General features: G+C 41.1%; 1 protein-coding gene and 2 long non-coding RNA genes across 4 annotated transcripts in view; 1 reads left to right on the top strand and 2 right to left on the bottom strand.

The window, feature by feature from the left end:
- LOC139795860 (uncharacterized) overlaps positions 1 to 23,574 on the bottom strand; it is a 34,957-nt gene that overhangs the window by 9,862 nt on the left and 1,521 nt on the right. The window contains exons 2-3 of one of the 2 annotated variants that reach the window (XR_011725727.1): positions 3,473 to 3,573; positions 2,347 to 3,009 (exon numbers count right to left, since the gene is read on the bottom strand). This is a non-coding gene — a long non-coding RNA (uncharacterized lncRNA). The remainder of the gene's footprint in view (positions 1 to 2,346; positions 3,010 to 3,472; positions 3,574 to 23,574) is intronic. The other variant, XR_011725726.1, reaches the window with a different exon arrangement.
- On the top strand, positions 8,542 to 9,652 carry LOC139796336 (uncharacterized). The gene is made up of 3 exons (XR_011725956.1): positions 8,542 to 8,737; positions 9,114 to 9,198; positions 9,553 to 9,652. It is a non-coding gene; the product is annotated as an uncharacterized lncRNA (long non-coding RNA).
- Positions 12,413 to 16,142, bottom strand: ASIC5 (acid sensing ion channel subunit family member 5). The gene is given in 7 exon segments (XM_071743022.1): positions 12,413 to 12,635; positions 13,222 to 13,331; positions 13,654 to 13,801; positions 13,803 to 14,011; positions 15,638 to 15,666; positions 15,844 to 15,983; positions 16,135 to 16,142. Coding segments are annotated over 7 exon segments (867 nt in total).

The raw sequence follows: 23,574 nt of genomic DNA on the forward strand, positions 1-23,574 counted from the left end.
CAGCATGGGTGTAGAAGGTCTGAGGGTCACAGGGTGGTGTAGTAGGTAGTTTACTCAGCAGTTCTGATGGGAGGGTGCTGAGAGCTTGCTGTCTCAGCTAAGCAGCAATGGTTTCCACTCAGCAGAAGACCAGGGCATCCCTGAGCTCTGCGCTGATGCGGCTTCCCAGACAGAGCTCTGGTGGGAACACCCTGGAACCCAGGAGTAGGGCTACAGGGTGTCCCCTGCCCTGATGCTGGTGTCAGATGGCAGTGGTGAGAATCCCTGTGAGAGGTGTGCCCAGGGAGAGGAGTTCCTCTTCTTAGTGATGGAGCTCAGGGAGGAGGTCAGCAGGTTGAGGGCCATCAGGGAATGCAAGAGAAAGAGATGCTTGGAGTCTCACCCTGCCTCTCAGGATAGAAACCCAGGAGTCAGACAGAGCCCCTGCAAGAGAGAACTCCCTGTTCTTTTTCCACCTGACTGAAGGAGGGCACTTGAAGGACAGGAGGCAATGGCAAGAGGTCCCTGCCTGGCACAGCAGGCACTGCAAGCACCTCTGCCCAGCAGCCCAGCCCAGATGCCACTGTAGAACAGGTACAGTGCTCTGCAAGGGGAACAGGAGAATGGTAAGCACTGGGAAGTGACAACACTGAGGGTGTCATCATGGTCTAGATGGACCACCCCCTGCACCAAAATATCTTCAGTAAAGGACAAAAGACAGATCATTGTCATAGTTCACTTCTAAAGGGAGCAGAAGGGCTGATATGCAGACTGGACCAGCTACACGGGGAAGTTTGCTACCTGCCTGGGGCCCAGGTTAATGATGTAAAGAAGAGGTTTCTCTCCCTAATATGGCCCTGCTGCAACATGGGAGGTCACACAGTAGCCAACCAATTCATCACTGCTACAGCTACCAGTCCCCAGGTTTTATGTTCCTTCTTTCCTGCTGGAAAACCTGTTCTTTGTCAGGTGATGCCTTGTTTTCTAATTAAATACTACAAGGTGCTAGTATTTTCTCTCCCCATCGTTACAACAATACCAGGCAAAATGTGCAGAATGTTACAGCAGTCCTGAAGAAAACAAAAAGGATTGGACTGTTGTGTCAGGTCTTAAAAACTCTGTAAGGATGACAGGATAAAGCTGTAGTGATTGTTCTGCCTATGACCCTGCCCAAGAGGTACCTGCACTGTAATGCCACCAGGATAAAATATTCTATGACCAAAAAAATAGTTCTAATTTTCTTTGGAAAACTGTAACAAAACAGGATGGCTGAACACACTTTAGTGAAGGAAATCCTATTTGTTCTCAGTTAAAACTTAAAGGGAGGCATTGAGATGGGTTGTGAACTTGTGTTCATCTTGCAAAAGGTAAGAGGCTTTTGCTCCCAAAGCCAGGACCTGCAGCAGCTCTGCACCTCTGCTGGGTCTGCCGGATCCATGCTCAGCTTGACAGTGTCTGCCATCTACTGAAACACCACAGCATGGTCAGGGACATTTTGGTATGACATATGCTCAACTAATTTGGGCTTCTCTTGTATTGTTTGTTAATTTTTAGCAGGAAGAATAATTTTTCCTTGGCAGCAACTCAAAACCCTTTAAAAGGAAAGTTTCAAATGCTATAAAACACTGGGAAAATTAACAGTAGGGGCTTGTTTTGCTCTGACCCCATCAAAAAAGGCCTTAGCAGTCTTAAACAGGTCATCCAAGGGTGGAACAGGAGCTGCCTGAAGAAGTGTGTCTCATTTGTTTGTTTTTGTTTTGTTTTTTAAATAGAAGTCTGTAGAAGAAGGAACTATCAACTGGATAGCTTTACCCTATCATGTTTTAATGTTTATTATCTGTTTATACTTGATTAGAACAAAACTTTCCTGGGAAAAGAGGAGCTAACTCACTGGTGCTGTGTGTTTGATACTGAGTTATTTCATATTTGTTAGGCCATGACATGAACACAGCCACATTGCACAGTGTTCCTGTCGGGGTAGGGGTTGTCTTTCTGTGTCCTGGCTGATTGTCTTTGCCTTGGGCCATCACCCAGAGCAGGATCTACAGCCCCATTAATCCTGTTACAGGATGGAAGAGTTTGCAACTAATACCCAGAAAAAAACTCTTACTGAAGGCAGACAGTAAATTCCAGATGAAACAAACACACAGATGGGGGGATACTTCACTTCCACAGATGGATCATGGCTGGGCATAATTCATAAGACTGCAGATGTTTTGCTGGAATGAGGAGGAGGAAAAGGCAAAATTAACCAAAGAGAACCTGCACACAGTGTAGATCTGTCTGCAGATGCTCCATTCTCCCACTCTCCAAATGGCCTGACCTTGGTAAACTCTCGTTTGGAAAAGGAGGTGCAGAAGATCACACCTACTTACCCAGTGTGCAGCTTCAGTATGGTGACCTCTGTGGGGCTGGTGACATCCACAGGTGGCACACGACATCTCTTCCTCTTCTGAATGGGGACAGTGTCCCTGGAGCTGTGGATTCCCAAGCAGGGGGTGTGTAAAGCTCTCAGGAGGTGGCCTGGTGGTGCTGAGCGTTTCTGCCCCAGTCTGATCTGAGCCTCTGCTGCCAGACAGGGCAGGACAAAGAGCTGTCTGTGTCTGCAGGACTGTGCTCTCAGGGCCCTGTCAGCCTCCCCCGCTGCCACCCTCTTTGCAGAAGGGCACAGGGAACCAGCTGGCACCATCCTGGGCTGAAGGGATCTTACCCTGGGTGCTGGGGCTTTCCTGGTAGTTGGAGGTAGTGGGATCTGACAGGTGACCCTAAGCCACGGGGTCACCTAGGTGGTGGTGGTTGTTGTCTTTAACCATCAGGCAGACAGCTCTATGCTTAAAAACTTTTAAACTCAGGTTTAAAAGATGAGAAATTAAGCACTGAGCAAACAGGAGGCTTTGACTGCATCCTGCACGTCTCTCACAGAGTGGGATACAGACTGCAAAATCTGGAGTCAGCAGCTGCTGGGAGAACTGGCCCTCCTGGCTCCTCCTAAGGAAGACCATGGGAATTATTGCTGCTTTGCTCTAGTCACTGAAAGAAAATGAAGGTAATTTTTTAAATACAGGAAACTATTTTTGGAAGTAATTGCTTCCCTCAACACATAATGACAAATTACAGCATCAGATAGATTCATTTCCATTGATCATTTTTAAGGCTGAAAAGAGGATATCTGGAAAAAGATCTCGGCCTCTCTGAGGGGCTCAACCTCAATTTTTGTTTGACCCTTATTTCCTGGGGGAATGGTGCAAAAACCATGCTGCATACCTGTTGAAGGACATTATCCATCCTTTTGGCTCATTTGCTTTATTTTCACCAGGTGCTGAAGACTCATCTTACTCCTGCCTGCCCCCACCGCCCCTAAGAAAATTACAATCCTTTCCCTTCTTCTAACCCTGCTTAGGACTTCATACATCAGTGTAATGTTTGTGGCTGGTTCATTTAATAGTGGAGGTATTAATGTTGTTTAAAAAGCATACATCATATGGTTCATTACATTTTACTTCAGGAATGCAGAAACCAGATATTTTGCTTCTGATGGCTGCATTGATACTGTGCCTCGTAACAGGTGTCATCTGTAAAAGGATGTAACGTAACCTGAAATTTGAAATGAAGATAAAGTAGTCCAGAATCCACATAAGAAATTGTTGAAATCCCACTGATCTTTGGTAACATTTTTGGTAAGGATTACATAACAACAGTGTTATGTAACAACCCCAGTTCAAGATAACTGAGTTAAACTTTACCCAAGCAGCACAAAATATTCCCATAAATACCCTTATATGAAGCTCCTAAAATAAAAGCACCCTAGAAGCAAAAAGAGTAAAACTTGTTAAAAGACAGATAGTATTTTAAGAGATAATTTTTGGTTTAATTATTTCAGACTTACAAGCCAAAGATACTACACTACCACATCTTTCTAGACTTTTCGTTTCAGGAGTAGTTTCTCACTGAGTAATTTTTTTATCATTTCCACTTGCACAGTGGCTGCTTTTATTGCACCCATGTACCTGGAAGCTTGGGACAACTGCAACATTACTGCAAGACCATGTTTTAATAGTCTATTATCATGATGCATTTATCTGGTCTGTTAATGGAATAACTTGTTTGAAAGTGTCCATCAGCACTTCAGGAATGGGCTTCTGGTGTGAAGTGCTCACTTCTCTGGTAGGAATCTGCAGTTCCTACTGACCCACAGTATCACTCCCAGTGCAAGGCAGACCCTTTTACACGTCTATTTCTGTCTTGTGTTCATTTTGATCACTGACCTCTGATGAGTGTACATAAAAAGTTCTATTATGCTAAGTGTTACTGAAAGGGCCTCTGAATTAGAGACAGGATTAAAAATACTCACAAAAAAAGTAAAAATTAAAATATCTTATTTCCAGACTGTTGCTCATATCTGGAACATGTCAAAAGCCCCTAAGGCTGTTGCTTTTGTCCTACAGTTCTACCATCATGAAACATCTGCACAATCTTTTATTATGAGGAACTGTAATAATTCCCTTTCTCTTCTCAACTCAGTAGCACAGATACAAACTTTGGGTTGCATTTATCAGAACTATTTTACTTGCTCACTCTACTTGAACACATCCAGAAGCCATTAGTGTTACTAACTGCAGGAGCTGGGTGAAGTTGCAATGCCTCCTGCTCCTAAACAACAAACACATGTTGGAAAACTCCCTGCCTGTGGGAAAACAAAGGAGCTTTCTTCTGGCAAAATGGGTGAATTCTGTCAGTGCCTGACTTGGTACAAGAAAACTGTAAACATCAGGGAACAGGAAACGAGGTGATGAGAGGAACAACCCTCACCCAGCAGCTGAACCAGGGAACAGCTTTAATTAAGCACTGCTCTGGCTTTTTCATTGCTGCCTCTCTCCACCCTCCAAGGTCAGGTGGAACAGGTAACCAGGAGGCTGCCAGACAAGAGTTTTGATGCTTTCTGAACATGAAGCCTCATTCAGGCCTCTCTGGTTCTCTGGGCACTTGTATGCATGTGGGGTGCATCAGCCTGGACCTGCAGCAAGGGGAGTGCTGTGCCTTATGATCTGACTTTGTTCCCATCAAGTTTTTTGTTTCATTTGGTGAGTGTTTTTTGTGTTTGTTTGGTTAATTGTTTTTGGTTTTTTCAATTATGGATGTCTCTTAGTAACCATTATTTGAGGGGTTTGTGCTACTTGGTACTGTTTGCTAGATTTTAATATTTCAGGTCTGTAGCAAATAATAGTTTTGCAGACAGTGTCTAGAAACATTAAGGATTTATTCAGGATTATAAACACAGTGGGCCAGGTGACTGAGAGGTAACTGATCCAGGGTGCCAAGGCTTGTTCTGTTAGCCAGGAACAGTACAGGCTTTCTGTGTTTTCTTTGTCAGCTGCTGCACACAAAGACCTGTTTATCATCCCAGGAAAATGGATTATATTTAAATTCCTAGCTAAATTTATTGTATCAGTTATGGAGAATGCACCAAAGATTGAGTCACTTCTTGTGGGAGGCGTACGTGTTGAGCTGAACAATGTCAGAAACAATTTTTTTGGGTTTTAATGAGGAGTTTTTGTATGTTCTATGGCATGTGTGCAACCCTGAGAAGCCTACAGTTTTCACAGCTTGTGTACAAAACTCTACGTTCTTATAACTGTTCCTATTTCTTATCTTCTATCAGATTACTGTTGAAAATGAAGCTTTTAAGTGTATGATGGATACATCAGTAGTGGTCAGATATTTAATCTGCAATCCTGCCCTGAATGCCTACCTAGCTAGTCCTCAATAGGTAGAATAGACAAAGGAACCCAGTGCTGTGCTTACATTGAGACCAATGAGGGATAAAACCTATGTTCATGACGAACACAAAATAACTGCCTTGGCGGAGAGGGGCTTTGGAAGTATAATTATTCATATTTCTGTTTATTTTTTGGCAGTGTGGGCTACAAGCCTTCTTTTCATCAAGAACCCTGAAATGTACTGGAATTATTACTAAATTTTCCAAGGCTCAGGATCACATCTTTGAAAGGAAAACCCAAAACTACACATGCACTTGACCAGGTTTCATGTAGCAAAATAATACACCTCCAGAGGTAGAAAGGCTTTAGTATTTCAGTCTGAAACGAACAGCTACAACTGTAGATATCTCTGTCTCCCTCCTGCAGTTTGTAAAAGCACTCTTGATCACAAAAGAACTTTAAAAAACAATCATGATGAGCATCCCTGTCCTGAGATAAGATGTGTGTAGGGAGCCCCTGTTTGTACATCAATTGTGTGTAGTGGGAAGGGCCATTTCAGGGTTTTTCTCTTCCAGAGAAGCTACCCTTCCTCTGGTGATGGCTTTGCTTTCAGTGAGCACTCAGCAGGGGAGACCTCGTACTGGTAGATTAAGGACTAACAGAGCAAGAGAGTGAACAGGACCAGTCACAAGCAGCACCAATGAGATGCAATGCTAGCCCTAGATCTACAGCAGCATCCCAGTCATACACAGCTTGTAATCTATAACCCAGTCATGTTTCAGCATTGCAGTAAGTAATTCCTACAGTATGGGCTTGGCAATATTTTCTGGAAGTGGACTTCAATAAGCAAACCAGCTGTCAGCCTGAGACTGTGTTTCACTCTCTATAGTTCCAGTAACTGGATGTACTAATGGGTATGGCATAATAAGGGATGTACACTTGTAAAATGGCGAATGTCACGCCAATCCACAAAAAGGGCTGGAAGGAGAACTCAGAAAACTCCAGGCCCGTCAGCCTGACCTCAGTGCCTGGCAGGGTTATGGAACAGATCATCCTCAGTGTAATCACACAGCACCTGCAGGATGGACAGGGGATCAGACCCAGCCAGCACGGGTTTAGGAAGGGCAGGTCCTGTCTGACCAACCTGATCTCCTTTTATGATCGGGTGACCTGCCTGGTGGATGAGGGGAAGGTTGGGTACGGAGTCTGCCTGGGCTTCAGCAAGGCCTTTGACACCATCTCCCACAGCATTCTCCTGAAAAAGCTGTCAGCCCACAGCTTGGACAGGGGCATCTGTGCTGGGTTAGGAACTGGCTGGAGGGCCAGGCCCAGAGAGTGGTGCTGAACAGTGCTGCATCAAAATGGCGGCCGGTCACTAGTGGTGTCCCCCAGGGATCAGTGTTGGGCCCAGTTCTGTTTAATATCTTTATTGATGATTTAGGTGAGGGGATTGAGTCCATCATCAGCAAGTCTGCAGATGACACTAAGCTGGGGGAAAGTGTCGATCAGCTGGAAGGCAGGAGGGCTCTGCAGAGGGACCTGGACAGCCTGGAGAGTTGGGCTGATTCCAACGGGATGAGGTTCAACACGGCCAAGTGCCGGGTCCTGCACTTTGGCCACAACAACCCCATGGGGAGCTCCAGGCTGGGCACAGAGTGGCTGAGAGCAGCCAGACAGAAAGGGACCTGGGAGTCTGGAGTGACAGGAAGCTGAACGTGAGCCAGCAGTGTGCCCAGGTGGCCAAGAAGGCCAATGGCATCCTGGCCTGTATCAGGAACAGCGTGGCCAGCAGGTCCAGGGAAGGGATTCTGCCCCTGTACTCAGCGCTGGTGAGGCCACACCTCGAGTACTGTGTCCAGTTCTGGGCCCCTCAGTTCAGGAAGGAGATTGAGGTCCTGGAGCGGGTCCAGAGAAGAGCAAGGAGGCTGTGAAGGGATCCAGCACAAGTCCTATGAGGAAGGGCTGAGGGAGCTGGGGGTGTTCAGCCTGGAGAAGAGGAGGCTCAGGGGAGACCTCATCACTCTCTACAACTCCCTGAAAGGAGGTTGGAGCCAGGGGGAGGTTTCTCTTTTCCCAGGCAACCCTCAGCAAGGCAAGAGGGCACGGTCTTAAGTTGTGCCAGGGGAGGTTTAGGTTGGACATTAGAAAGAATTTCTTTACGGAGAGAGTGATCAAACACTGGAATGGGCTGCCCAGGGAAGTAGTGGATTCTCCATCCCTGGAGATATTTAAAAAGAGACTGGATGTGGCACTCAGTGCCATGGGCTGGGAACTGCAGCAGTAGTGGATCAAGGGTTGGACTTGATGATCTCAGAGGTCCCTTCCAACCCAGACAATTCTATGAAAATACAGTGTACTTGGACATTAAGTGAACCATTATGGTTGATCTTGGTCTTGGATTTTTAGAATCATCTGGTCAGCCTTGGACTTCAAAACTGCAGAGCAAGCCCAGGGCAGTGCTGAACTGGCAAGGAGCTGTGGGAAACCAAGAGGCTGCCATGGGGCACTATCTGGGTGAGAAAAACTTTCCTGGAGTTTTACTGGAACCAAAGCCAGACACAGTGCAAACAGTTGTATTAGGGCTAGAGAACAGACTAACTATCCTCTGTCTATCCTAACTACCATCAAACTTGGATGATTGTACAGCGAAATTCCTTCCCCCTCTGAATAGTTTCAGCTCAAGGTATTAGTGAGGATTTGGGAGAGTCTTATCTTACTTTAACCAACACTATATTAAGCAAAAAGATGGTTTTTATAAGCTCCTTAAGATATCCTTTATCAGCTTATTTTGTTGCTGAATGGGGATATCTGTTTTGTCTGGCTGGGTTTTCTTCCTCAGAAATCAAACTAACTTTGTGCAGCAAAGATGCTGCCACTTAGTTCAGGCTAACTAAAATCACGTTTGGCAGTAGCTCCTTTGAAATGTTTCCTCAGCTCAGCTCAGCTTATGCACCATTAATCAGAAGGAAATAATGACTCAATTTATACAGAGTAATTCTGTAACTGATGCTGGGGAATCTACTCTGCTCGACAAACCTGAGGTAAGTGGGGCACCTGCTGGTGAGAGACTGCAATGAATTGGTCTCCTGTGGAATTGTCTGATAGAAGTACTTCTGTCCAGGACGTTTTGTGTTCATTCTCCTTTGGCAACTATGTAAGTAGCAGCCCTGACCTCTCTGGCCAAAGCTGCAGCTTCTCCTTGCATAAAGCCATATTTTGTTGCCACTCATTTAGGACTGTCTGCCATGTATATTGCAACAGTCGTCTTGTGACATAGATAAAAGACAAAAAGAATCAGCTGAAAAAAACTTGTCAAAAGATGTGATTAATTTTTTAACAAACTCCAAGTCCCACCCTGTTCTGTCATGGCAGGATGTCTGTCTGTCTTACATTATAATGTTGTCTTCCTTGTGGCAGGAGCTATTTTGATACTCTGATCTGCTGGGTGTGAGAGAACACAACAGTTCTCTAAGGACATAAAATCCAGAGCAACCAAGCACAGGTCACTATCCACACAGTCCATTGCCTTCCTCCAAAATGTTGTATGCAACAACATGATATTCTCCCCAGTGTTAAATAAACTATAGTAACTTCTACAGCATGCATTTAAAAATGTCCCTTTTTTATTTTTTGTTGTGAAACATTTAATTACATTGGGCCAGCTGGAGGGTGTCATCTTCAGGCTCATGTGTTTCTAGGCACAAAATTCTAAGTCACATCTTTGTGCACATCAGACAAGGATTTGGAAGTAGCCCAAGGGGGCTTTCTTCATCATGTCACTAACTTCACTGTCAGGATTAATATTTTGGAATCAAATTACCTTATGGTATGAGCTTCCTGATTGCTGTACTTGAAGAATGGATGTGCGCTTGTGAAAAGGAAAAGCAAACAAATAAGCAGCAAAATAGTGCTAAATTGGGAGATCTGATCAAACTATTAAAACACCTTGCTTCTGCTGCCCATATAGGTACGTATTCTTACCTATCCAGTAGATCTAAGTATATTCTTAAAACTTTTTAAAATTCTGTCTCCTTAGTAGAACAGTAGTCATACATCAAAATACAAAAGCACCATAACTTCTGCTCTGCTGCCCAGCACACTTGCTGTATTTAGCTCTTCTGGCAAATGAATTGCTTTATACAATGTCAGCACGAGTCAGTGCTGAAGAAAAACCCAAGAGTCTGTCATCTATCTGACCTTGGGCAAACCACCAGTCTCTGTGCTTTCTTCAGAGCTTCTTCTGCCACATATGTTAGGACAGTCTGTAACCAAGCAGGGATTTTAGCTGTCCTTGTCAGAAGTCTGTGTAGTAATCAAAAGTCATTTTAGTCCTATATGTGCATTTTTGCTTAGTTTAACTTTCCCTTTCAGAAAACTGGCTGGGTTTTTTTGGTTTTGTTTTGTTTTGTTTTTTTTTCTGATTCTGCAGCATGTTCTGTGCTTCATGTCACTCAGACTTCTGGCACAGCAAATCCAATACCATTTTTCTTTTGTTTTATGTTTACAGTGCTTATTTTATTTAGCCATTATTAGCACAAGCAAGGAAAAAATATTACTGTGATAGATAGCTACAAAACACTTTGATCTCTAAACCACAAGGTATGCTAGATCACTACGTTTAATCTTTTCCCTATTTTTCTTTTTATTCAGAAACCAGGTAATAGCTAATTCCTACTTTCAAAACCATAATTTCTTCTGGCTCAAGAATTTCACAGCTACAAACCATTTGAGATTGGGGGAAATATTTAGAGAAATATTGCCAAATTTTTGTTATGTTCTTTCCATTCTTCCTCTGCACTGGCCAACACACACCTCAGACAGGGATATTAAATAGACCTTTTCATACAGCCACCATCTTAATCATGTCTTTCCTTGGTACTAGTGAGGCTGGGAAAATCCTGGCAGAAATTACCAATGAAAAAGAAAGAGCAAGAATCTTTGGGTTAAGATGTCTAAAGCCTGCAGTTAATGAGGAGTAAAATCAAGGTATCTCTTTTTTGGATGAAAGAAATATTTCCTGTGTTTTCCAAATTGCTTATCCTAGGAGTTATGCTGAAGGGAAGCTGCTGCCATTGATTGCAAAATGGTAGCATTTTCATTCCTTTACATGTAACCTTAAGGACCTGGCTGCTTAGTAAGTACACTTACTACTTTCTATGTAGAAACCAGTTTATTATTAGTTGCTGAATTTAAGCAGCAGCTATGGAAGAGCATGGCTGTAACTGATTGCTCACCTGGAGTGTCAGGCTTAGCATGGACACCACTTGAGAGCACAGAGAGATCCTGGGCTGTTTTGGGGGTTGCAGGGCCTGAGGAGCAGCAGTTCAGAAGGTAAAATGTTGTAGACTTCTGAACTTTGTAATGTAAAAATGTTTTGATTAGCAAAGTCTATATGGTGCTAGGCTAAACTTTAGACAACTAAGTTTTCATATAAAGAGGTATCTATTGCTGTTATGTACAGTTAATTGAACAAAAGCCAGTGGTTCAAATCAGGAATAATCCTTCATCATGCAGTCTTAAAATTAGTCTTGTATGCATCTTTTACAAGACTGTTCAGGGTCTGCTTCTCCTAAGGGGTGTCCATCCAGGCTCTGTTTGGTTCCTCCAAATGCGTCAGGAGCTCTGACTGACAGACAGGATTTGTTCACCACTGTGTTTGGACACTTAATCTGGAGAAAGATACATGATACAACTTCAGTGTATAAAGTAAAATTATATCCTATTAACTCTCAAAATTTAAAATCATTTTGCTATTTACTAAGTTCTTGTGCATAAAAAGAATACAACACCCTCCAGGAGTGCACACTGCTTGTGCTATGGGCGTCAGTGTGTGCGTGTTGGTGGGAGAGTGTCCATTTACCCTACACTATTGCACATCTTTGAAGATTATTTAATCACCAAAGTCTTTTTTAAGAACATATGACCCTGAACCACTACTGCTATGTAGGTCCACACAGATGTGGGAAATCACAGAAGCTTTTCTGAACACTTTTAAAGGAATAAAACTTCAGAAAGCCTCATTCAGCACTGAAGCCACAATAATCCTTAATATCTTTCATGACATCAAATACTGAACTTCATCTATGTTTGCCCACTTGACATCTACTCAGATGCCCTATGGTTCTCTAGGAGTTGGCAGGACTTTTATTTTTTTGAGTTTCAGGCAAGCAGATAATACACTGTAGAAGTTATTTCTATTAGGGACAATCCTAATTGTGATAGGCAAATCATGTTCCTTCACTGGAACATGCAACAGGGGTAACCTGCTAGCAAAGACCTCATTGTTAATAAGAAACCTGCTTTTTCAGCAGAGCAATGCTCCACTTTATGGTTGTTAAGAACTCATGTGTGCTAATTTATTTCTCCTATTTCTCCTCCCTCAAACCATAGAAGATAAAAACTGGGTCAGAAATGTTAAATTGCATTGCATGTCAGTATCATTATCTATGCTATTTTTAAAAATTGTTGATTCTTTCAAGTGAGAATTCTAGGTAAAGATTAAACTATCCTTTACATGAGATAAAAAAAACCCTGAGACTTTCCAAAGGTCACTCTTCAAAGCAATGCAGCACAATTAAATATTTTTAGGCAACAGAAGAAACAGGAAGAATAAGAAGTGCAGGGACAGGAAGAATGCTGAGTGTTACTGTCTCCTTTGTATTTTAAATAAGGAAGGGAAAATGCAGAAACAATTAGTTTTGTGCTTCCATGAGCCACTAACATTCTTACATTCCCTTCTTTTTATCCTTGTCTGTTGGATGGTTCTGGGATGGATTGTTCCATTGAGGGATTTCAGGAGCTTTCAACAGAAGAAAGATGCACATCCAACAAAAGTTAATAAAATTATACTCCAGCAGTTCTATGACTGTAATCACACTGGCACCACAAAACAATCCAAGCTGGCTGCCTACAGCAGCTGTAATAGAAGAAAATAAACATCTGTCATCTTAAGCAGTTGGTTTTGTCTAACAAGAAAAAAAACCCTGCTGGGTTCCAGTGTTAAACAAAATCAATATATGTAATCCATCACTTTAAGAAAACAGAATTAATATTCTTAAGAATGTTTATTGGAGAAGACTAATGGGTTTCTTAAAATTCTAAATAAAGCAAGTACAACATAACACATCCTACTGTGAAACAGATACTTAAAGTATTTCCTATTTCTGTGCCTTTTTAACTGTTCACTTGCTTCTCCTCCTCATGTTTTCTCCACTCCAAAGCCCATAAAATTCACTATTCTTACAGTCCTGTATGTGGTATAGCCATAAACTAGTGCCAGACTTAATTCTTCTTCTCACCTGCTGTCCATACTGCAGGTTCTTTCATGGAAGGACAGGAGACAGCATCAAAAATAACCTAAAAATAGACAGAATTATTACTATTATAAAATAAAAGGTGTTGCTTTTTGTTTAGAAGCTATAGGCTATAACTTGGGAGGGAAAAGAATTTGAAAAAAAACTGGTTTGTTTGTTTATTTTGGTTTTAGATTAAGTACTAATCAGAACAAAAAAATTTAAACATTCACTTATGAAGTAGCTTGAATATAGCCAAGGCCTTCTGCTGCTGTGTTATTTTGTAGCTTAGACCATGGTATTTCATGTCAATACACACAAGGTCCTGCATAATAATAAATACATATTGGTATTACTTCATAGAATCACAGAAAGTTAGGGGTTGGAAGGGACCTTGAAAGATCTTCTCCAACCCCCCCCGGCAGAGCAGGGTCACCTACAGGAGGTCACACAGGAACGTGTCCAGGTGGGATTTGAATGTTTCCAAGGAAGGAGACTCCACACCCCCCCTGGGCATTCTTGAGACAGTCAGCAGCATTCCTGAGTTTTGCCAACACTTATTGGCATAGATGGAGTTCAGGGAGAGTGGTGTCTCAAGTTGAGGAGTAAGAATGCATCACCTTTCCCTCCATGTTACTGTTTTAGTAAAATCAATAGATACTCGCCTGTGGGTAATATGGCTGTCCAAAAAATGTACGTTCTAGCAATGTGCTTCTGTTCAGATAAAACCCATTTTTCCTTGTAAACTCTTTGATGCTGAAGCTCTGGTTCCCCAGGAGGGCACCATTTATCTCTTCAGAATGTTTTTCTTCAGACTGCAGACACAATGTTCCAAACTAAAAAAATTATTTTGAGGTTGCTTGCTGCATGAGCTTGAAACCCATCGGTGGGAAAGAGAAAGAATTGCTTGGAGCTCTGCAGAATTATAGGACTGATCTCAAGGCTATTCTTACCTAATCTGTGGCATGATTTGTTGGCTGCTTGAAGATTGTGATTCTTGCCCCCTCCCTGGCACTTTGGTCTCTATGATATGAATAAACAATACAGTCCTCATTGCTAGGAAAGTATTTTCCATATCTGAAACAGATAATGGGCCCTTTCCCATGGCTCTTCTGGTCAGTTGTATTAGAAGTATTTCTTGTAGTGTGTGGTTGGTAAATATCAACCCCCCCTGCTAGATTAGCCATCTGCATAAGCCAACAACCAGATTTGTAGAACTAACTGATGACAAGCTGAACAACTGCATTCGCATGGGAAACTAGCAGGGAGGAGCTATTCCTTTTAAAAAAGCTGCCTTCCATAATTTGGAAAATTGATTTTGAAGTGAGTTTGCATTAATCACATGTGCCTGCTTTACTAAGGCACTACAGCCCAGTGCAGGGACAGTCTATTGTCCCACGAGCTCTGGATTCTTACTCCTAGAATACACTTGAAGAATCTCAGAAAAGATGATTGTCTGTGCTTTTCTGATGTACAGCATTGAAATCCTGCATTGCAGTAAAGTAAAGGTGTATAGAATGGTTTGAAAAGAGAATTAAAACAAATGAAATTACAATATCATGTTCTGTAGAACTGCAATTTTGTGTAATTTAATTTTTTAAAATGCGTCATTGTATTTGTATAATAGCTATTAATGGCCCGATTTAAGGAAGATTGGTAGGAAGAAACTTTCAGTGCTGAATTTGAGTCAAAAAAATAAAGGCAAAGGTATTTCTGTGTTTCTTTGTCATTCTAACAAAAGAATTGTTTACTAAAAGCAGGAGGGAAGGATAAGCACAGTGTGAAGTCTAGAGGGATGTGGCAGCGAAGCGTCCCACAGGCAGACACCTGCTGTTCTCAGGAGCTGACTGTTCACTTACAATGTGCTGCTGTTCTAGTGACAAGCAGTGAAGCATTTTTACAATAGCCAACCTACAGTAATCTGTAGTGACATGAGGCAACCAGGTGGCACTAATTGCCAGGTAGTGGGCATGAGCTTGTGTTAAGCCCACCTGTGCCTGATTAGGGCAGGCCCCTACTGCACATGAGCAGGATTAGGGGGCCAATAAAAGCTCACACCTGAGGAAGCCAGGGGGCTGGTTTAGCCACCTTTGGAGCAGTAGCACTGATCCAGGCTGGTCAGAGCACCATTCGTGAGATTCTACTGGGACATCTGGTTGGACCTTGGAGGGCCGCATCCATAGAAGAGGTTTGTCTTGCTACAGTAATCAAGAGGGATTTCTAGCCAAAGGGCATGTTGTGCAGTATAATCCAGAATGGATTTATGCAGGACAGTGGGAAAGCAAACATCTGCTTTCTCTGATATTTCTACATTTGGGCAAGTTTCTGTTAACAAATATTACCTTTTATTTTTTATTTGGGGATGGTTGGTGACTGTTCCCTAGTTACACTGTATAAGCAACACTTGTACATAGAACAACTCCACCAGAGAGGCCCTTCTACTCCAACTGAAGTTTTAAAACTTAAAAATATGTAGTGCAATTGTTCATCTTTAGGAGAAGGAAGATTAAAAAAAAAATATCCAGCCTCCCTTCCTTGGTTCTCATATTTTCCCATTCATTCAAATCTCATGTGATGGTGTGGAAGACATGACTCCTCAGAGTTGTATTTTCCTTGTTTTGTGGGTTTTGTTCAAGCAATTTGTGGAACCTGACCACTTTCAGAGAAAGAGGTGTTGCCTGTCAAGAGCAAACAACAAACAGCTTTAACCTGTTTAAGCTGCAAAAATCACAGCAGGGAATCTGATGTTTTCCACATATTGAATCACCACAGCAGTTGGGGTTGGGCAGCTGAAGTAGTAGAAGCAGTAGAATGAAGTAGCAGATGTAGCAACTCCTAGTAGTAGATGAAGCAACTGCAGATTTGCCAAATAACAATGGCAAGAGAACCCAGCACCAACAGCCACAGCTCTTTGCAGCTCTTGCTTTTTGTTTGGGCATCATTATGCACTCCAGGAAACAAGGTGAATGAGGCAATCTCCTGATGAGACTTTCTTCTGTATGATTAAGTACAATTGTATCTTTTTCACCAATCCTTAACATGAAACAAAGTGAAAGCACGCTTCTAAAATTAGAATTTAAATGGCACTTAAGAAATTAAACTGTGTAATTCTGATACCTCAAAGCAGTTGTAAAATTCCTCTTTACTTGTACATTCTCTTTTTAAATAGTGAATTTGCTTCTAAGAGTTGTCTAGAGTTTTGTAGGAGTTGTATGCTAGCAGAATAGCTCACCATTGCCCAAGAACACACTATACATTGTGATATTCTGAGCATGCTGTGTGTTAAGCACATTCATATAAAAGAGTAGTTGCACCTCTGTGGAAAAGCTGGGGCTTTTACATATCTCAGTGATCTAAAGCCAGAGGTTGCTGTGAACCTACTGTAAAAAGCTAAAGATCTCATTTTTACAGTAACATCTCATTAAAGGTCTGGTTCTTCATAAGCACTCTGAGAAATAAGGTAAAAAGGGAATGATATGAAAAGGAATTTTATTCTTTCATTACTGTAAGTTTCTGGATAAAACTCAAAAGCTTATGGGTTAAAAAGGGAAATTTATTATCTTTTCCTTGGGTCTGTACAAGTCTGATTCCATAACTGAAACAAATGGTTTTAGTTTTCATCTACCCCACAGCCTCTACAAGCTGATCTTAGAAAAACCCATACCAAAGGAAAATATTTTTGAATCTTAGTTTAAGAGCTGTAACAGTAATGAACATAATCAATACCTTGAAATGTAGTCATTTTCTTATCCTTGTTGCTGAATTTGAGCATGGATTGGAACAGAATGTTCTCTCTCAAAACATCCAGATGAAGGAACCTTAATAAAAAATGTTCTGTATCTGCTTATAATTGGATCAGCCACTTTGTAAAGTGCTTCCTTTACAGATTGTTATTCGCTATTTTTTTCTGTCATTGAGAAAGACCACAAGAAGAGCAAATTGCAGGAACTTTTTGAGACAATAATAATTTGGATGCAAAAATACATTATTTAGATGAATGTTTAACAGCAATTAAATGCTTCCCTAAATCAACTTTTTAAACAAAAATAGATTTAATAAATTTAAAATAGATTTAATAATGTGGCTTGTACTTTAGGAAGAAAATAAGATTGATTTTCTTGAGTCTATTGTAGTCAGGCAAAGGAATGAAAGGATTTGAGAAGGATCATCTCCCAAAACTATCATGACCACATCAGCCCTCTGGGGTGTTCCTTTGGTCTCTGCACAATCTCTGGGCTGTGATAATAAAGTCCCAGATGGTGCTGGATTTCAAAATGTTTCTGAAGGGAACTAATTTCCTTTATCTTGTTCTTTAAAGATCTCCATAATGAAACATATAATGAAACAGTTTTCTGTGGGAAAACTCTTCAAAAGTTTCTCTCCAAGCCCTAGTGGCTATTGGATCCCTTACAGAGCTGTTCAGCCAGGTGTGCTTTTGCTCATCTGAGTGAAATTCAGGGGATTTCTGGGTTTGTTGAGGTAAAGTGCCCTTTGTGGGCTTCTCTCCCACCAGAGTGTGCACAGTGAGCACTTTGTATGCTCCCTGTGCAAAGTGTGTTCCTAGCATGTGTCTGCATCTGCTGCTCATCACCTCCAACAGCCAACTGTAAGCTGGTCAGGCCCTTTTTGCCAGGGAATGTACTATTTTGGGTACGTATTTTGCTAATAATACTACAAATGCACCATTAATTTCATAATTTTTCCTTTTTTTATTTAAGAAAGGCAATACATCTTCACTAAAATACTGCAATATCCAGAACTGCATAGATTCTCTTTAGATGAGGAGCCCTTCCTGCTCTGGAGGACAGTAAATCTCTGCCACCAGCAGCATGATGCTGTTTATCCACACTTGGAATTGCTGTCTTCATAACCAGTTCTAAATTTCATGTTCTCTTGAGCTTTAGCAAAAATGATCTGTAATTCCTAAGAAGTAACCAGAAGCATCTCAATTTTTATCTTCTTTTAAGACAGAAAAAGTCACGCATTTGCTAATATAGCAGATTGCAAATCTTATACTCAGTTAATACAAAAAATTGGAAAATGGAATAAAGAAAGGAAGTGAACACCATCTGGACTGTTATACACTGCATTTTCATTGCCATTTCATGGCAAATGCTGGGATATGGAAAAAATAGTAACTAACTGTAAATGTAAACAGCTGTCTTGCTCCTTCCTTCAAAGCAAAGCAGGTGTGCCAGTGGAATAAGCAATGGATGAGGGGCTGCAGGAGGTGGGGCTCAAAGGAGGCTTGAGAACTCATTGGGGTTGTCTCTGCATTGAGGCAGAGGCTGGAAAAATTATAAGCTCTCATCAGTGTTTCCAGGTGCTCTACAGGTACTAGAAATGTCTTTGTTTTTAGTTTTGTTGCTTTTATATTTGTCATATCTTGACATAATTTCAACTGGTTATGCTTTTCCTATCTCTTTTTCATGGAAAATCATTTATTATTCTTCCTTTGGAAGGAAAAGTATCAGTTTTTGCCCACAACTATCTCGTAGGTCAAGTATAATTGTTTCCTCTCTTTAAATGGACCATATTTTTGACATCAAATATTCATCATTATTGCCATTCTCTTCTGAAATCCTTTCAAGTGGTCTTCATCTTTCTTGAAGAGTGGTGCCCAGGACATAATACAACAGACAAATACTTTCTGATGTTGGATGGAAAGGAGGGTTTCCCTGCCATGTAGAAAGTTTCCACTTAATATTTCCAGTATAAAGTTTGCCTTTTTCACAGTTTTGCCTTTTGTGGTTTAACAAACTCTTTTTGAATCACTAAGAAGTCCAAAGAATTTCTTAAGTATTTCTCATTTGCTAATTCTGTTATCACAGCTGCAGTTCAAAAGTACTGCTCTCTGCATCACTGAACCTACACATTATTTATTTCTGTGCATTAAGATAATTTTTAATCCCAGCCCCCACCTGCCAGCATACTATGAAACCTTCCAGGCTATTCTCATTTGTCAATTTAAGTTGTGTACAACCTATTCCATCATCCAAGCCATTAATGGTAATACTGAACAGCATCAGATTAGCAAATGGTTATCAGCATTTGACCTGCACTGAGTAGCCAGCTACACCACAGAGTAAACAGCAGCAGGCGTTCAGCCACGTGGAGGCATGGGAGTAACTTATGGCTCCAGATTTTGACTCCACTGTTCCTGACTGGTAGCCAGGGTTCAGGTGTGTGAGAGGGGGGAAAAAAAGCCTTTCCTACACTAAAAAACTGCATCTTGCAAGGTATGGCTGCAAGGCATGAAAAGAGGATTTGCCTTGGGACAGCTCTGGGGCATGTACTCAAGTTTTGTTGTTTTCCCTTTGCTTATAGTTTTGTCTGATATTGGTGCCTTTCACTAACAAAAGGAGAAAGAGTTAGCAAGAGCAGTGGAAGAAGGTTTTTTTCCATAGTTGGAAAATAATAGCCAGTCAGAACATGAGGGCAAAAAAATTGTCTCTCTAGGACAAATGAGAATGCAGGCAGCTTCACCATCTGGGGACAGCTTGCAGATGAGCAGTGAAAGCACGGTCAGCCTGAGTAGAAAATACAGGTGCAGGAGAAACTGGTGGTAATGTAAGTAGAGTTCCTTCTTGAGCACAGCTTGAGACAGGAGATTTGGTGCCAGCCTCCACAGGGTCAGGTACCATGCAAGGTGAGGAAAATTGTGAAGGGCCACAAATGATAGACAGCAGGGGAGGATTGTGCTGCCATGTGTGAAATGTAGATGGCAGCTAAATGTATCCTGAGAAGTGATGATACAGTTCCTTATGTTTAAGAAGTAGGAGTAAAATACAATATTTTGTTTAAAAAAAACCTAAAATCCTTGTTGTATTATCTCTTCTCTTTGTTTGTAGTTTCACAAGACCTTGAGCTCTGCTCCTCCCCCAGGTACAAATGTCTGATTGGATTATTAATATTGCATCAACTTTAAGCTTGTTTGTTTTAGCCTTGAGTCACTAGATTTTATTTCTTCTTAAAACTGACTGTTACTTTCAAATGCTAGGTAAAGAGCAAGTCCAGTTTAGAAAATCATAAAACACTCATTTCAGCAGAGAACATGTTTTGGTATCAAATTTATCTTCTCTTCACCTTCTTTCTATGAATCTTTATTTATGTGTCTGCCTCTTGTTATATTATTAAACTCTGGAGAAGTGATTTTTGTCCAGTGTTTATATAGCAGCCTGCACAGTAAGGTCTTGGCTTGGGATACTGAGTAATTTAAGTTGCATCCTGTCAACCAGACCTTACCAATATCTGCCATACTGTATTTCACAATTATAGTTATGGATTTGCTGTCCAAGAGACAAATTCCTTCTTGACTGTAATTTTATTGAACTAAAAATGCTCACACCTATACATCAAAAAGATATTTGCCTACTGAAGGCTTCATCTCTAAAAGATCACACAGATTATGCACAAGTGCAGAAAAGGGTGGCTGGGACTATAAAGCTATAGTACTGTTGTTTCTCATAAGACATGAATTAGCACAAAAAATGGAAAATAAAATTACTTGATTATGTGGCAGAAAGTTTGAAACTAGCACAAGAAAATATTCTTTCACATGATATGCACTTCAGTTATGAAACTTGCTGCTGCAGGTTGTGAACTCACAGAGGAATTGTTATTAAATGCAAGGACAGGGGTATGTTAGGAAGTTAGGATGGAAAGTTAGATGGATTTACTGGGGAAATTATCTCACTGGAAGCTTGCTTTTTAGATTTGTTTTGTTTTTAAAATGCTTGACTGTCTGTTTTGTTCTAATAGCTCTTCCCAAAATATCTGCTACTTTCTAGTACAAACTTTTCAGCATGGCATGATCTTACTTGGATCTTTTATCCAGCTCACTGCAGCCAGAGTTGTGTAGGTAGAAGCCATCTGTGCCTGAGTACTCCTAGTCTGTAATTCTTGGAAACCAGCATTGGGAAGGTTCAAGCGTCATTTGTTTGGAGCCAGAAGGTCCTCAAACCCTTTGTTCAAGTTAATGAACGTTGGAAAAACAAATTGATCTGGGATGATTTTGTAATCAGAATGAGAGTCTGAGCAGAAGAATGGGTGATGCTGTCCAAAACATTTGGATGTGGTTATTTTCTTCTCCTTAGAGGTTTCATGTAGAATAGCAAGATTTTTCTTGGAAGGACAGGTCCCTGCTAATTTACCAGGAGAAGATTCTTGTTGGATTCAAGACAATACATAGAAGATCATTCTTATTTACCTGTCCTCATCAGACTCATGTTTTAGATATAGAGCCCCCACACAATAAGAACATGCAAACTCTTGGCTCCAGATGTGCACCCAAAATATGCTCCAGGACACCTCTGTCTTACATCAAACCTCCCCTTGGCCAAGGTAGAGGGATGCTCCCTTTTTTCCCTTACAACTCACTTGTTTCTGCCCAAGTGATTTCAGTTTGCTCTGCATCCTGGTTGCAGGGGAGATGAGCAAAACTGGCATAGCTACCCCATGTCAATAGCTGGGGCAGGGGAACTAAAGAAAATAAAGGGATGAGGATGGATTGAGAAGGATGCTTAATAATTCCCATGCTTGGTCATGAGGTCCACGATAGTTTGTCTGAAGGGTACAAAGTACAGTTTTGGGAAGCTGTGGATTTGGGTTTTTTCTGCTGTATAACTCCTTGTCTTCAGCCCAGTATCTGTATTCAGCCCAGCCACAAAGCAGAACATTCTTGCTCTCTGCTGAAGGTGAGAGTCTTCTGAAATATTTCTGGGATGAGCAGAAGTCTCTTGGTCTCACTGTTAAAAATAAGCAAATAAATAAATGAAAGCTCACAGGTACTCACACACCTTGCTCAGTCATCCACAGCATGAACAGTAAACTGTGGGTGTGTGCTTGCATCTGCTCCTATGTCATTCTAAGAATGCAGCATGAAAGAGGGAAATGATGGTGCATTTTGAGAAAAAAATACCATCAATTAAAATAAACATTTTGCTTTGAGATACATCCACATGTAAGAGATCTTTCATACAAGTAGCTATAAAATCACTCTCAGGGAATAAAAGCCACTCAAAACACTCAAAGGAAAATCAGGTCCCTACAGTGAACTAAATCTGGGCAGCATGGCAGAGGCACTTCTAAGAATGTTGCCCGGCAAGCTGGAGTTGAAGGCTCTGAGCTGACCTAAACCTGAGGGGTCTTTAAATCTTTATAATCATCTAAACTGCCAACAGACAATTTCATAATTGAGCAGCTCAAGTCACTTTTTTTCAGTACCAAGTTCATTACACACTTGTGAAGCCTTACTGAGATCAGATGAAAGTAGCCTGTAAAATAAACTAATAACAGTTCTGTATTGTCTATGTTTTATTTCAGGGCCTTTCAAGTCCTCATTTAGACCATTTTTTCCACTGATCTTGGATGGTTTAAGGTCTATTGTAGTTGGACTCTCTGAAGAGTATAATTCAGATAGCATGAGATTAAATGAATGGTTGCAATAGTATCATCCATAAAGTTACCCAAATTTTTAGGACACAGTAAATCTACACAGCTTGCCCTGACTAGATACACAGTGTAGATAGGAGTCACATAGTTGGGTTTGCTTCTCTCTATGAAGTGTGGATACAGTGGTCTCATTTTGCTTTTTTCTGAGGCAGGGCAGGGAAGGCAACCTAGGATGTTAACACAAAGCCACTTCTGACACTTCCAGTGTTCAAAATGAAGCATGGACTGTTACATTATTGCAGCATCAGTTCAGACTGATTGAACTTATGCACAGTTTAGACTGAATATTTATTTCAGTTGAGGTTACCTTTGAGATGCAGAAAAGAGAGAGCTAATTATTTTTGATTTGTGTGCAAAACCATGGAGTTTATATGTTTTGCCTGGTAAACATGGATTTGCATTTAGTGTGAAGACTGTAGTCAGCAGCATTCACTCCATAAAGTATGCACTAGGTATAGATTATATACTTTAGATGCTAAAAGCATTTTCCAACATATTTACTAAGTAGTTTATTTTCCTAAATACATATTCGGGTTTTTACAAGGGCGTGTAGTGATAGGAAAAGGTATAATGGCTTTAAACTGAAAAGGAGTAGTTTTAGAATGGATATGAGGAAGAAATTCTTTAAGTTGAGAGTGGCAAAATAATGGAACAGGTTGCCCAGGAGAGCTGTGGCTTCCCCTTCCACGGAAGAGTTGAAAGTCAGGCTTTGAGCAGCCTGATCTAGTGGGAGGTGCCCTTGCCTATGAAGAGTGGTTGGAAGTAGTTGATCTTTAAGTTCCCTTTCAACACAAACCACTCTGTGATACTCTTTTTTTTTTTTTTTTCCCCTTATGTTAAATTGAAACATGGAAACAAGATAATAAGGAAGGTATCTGTGCTGTGAGTGTGCCTTAAAACAAACTGCTTGTGATGCTTTTTATTGGTTTTAGGATGGAGATTGTTGGAACCAATCAGCTATGAGGTCCCTAAACAGATAGTTTGAATGTGTTGGAAACACTGGAAATAACTGTGAAAATCGTTGCAGTCTGGCTGATTTATTTGATTTACTGAAGCTTGTCTGTTGGTGAATTAGGAAGGGAGTTTGTGTAGTGCTTGGTTCAGACAGTATCCTCAGGTTTTGAAAGAGTTTG

Source organism: Heliangelus exortis, chromosome 4 (genome assembly GCF_036169615.1).
Source record: "Heliangelus exortis chromosome 4, bHelExo1.hap1, whole genome shotgun sequence".
In the NCBI taxonomy this organism is placed as follows: Eukaryota; Metazoa; Chordata; class Aves; order Apodiformes; family Trochilidae; genus Heliangelus; species Heliangelus exortis.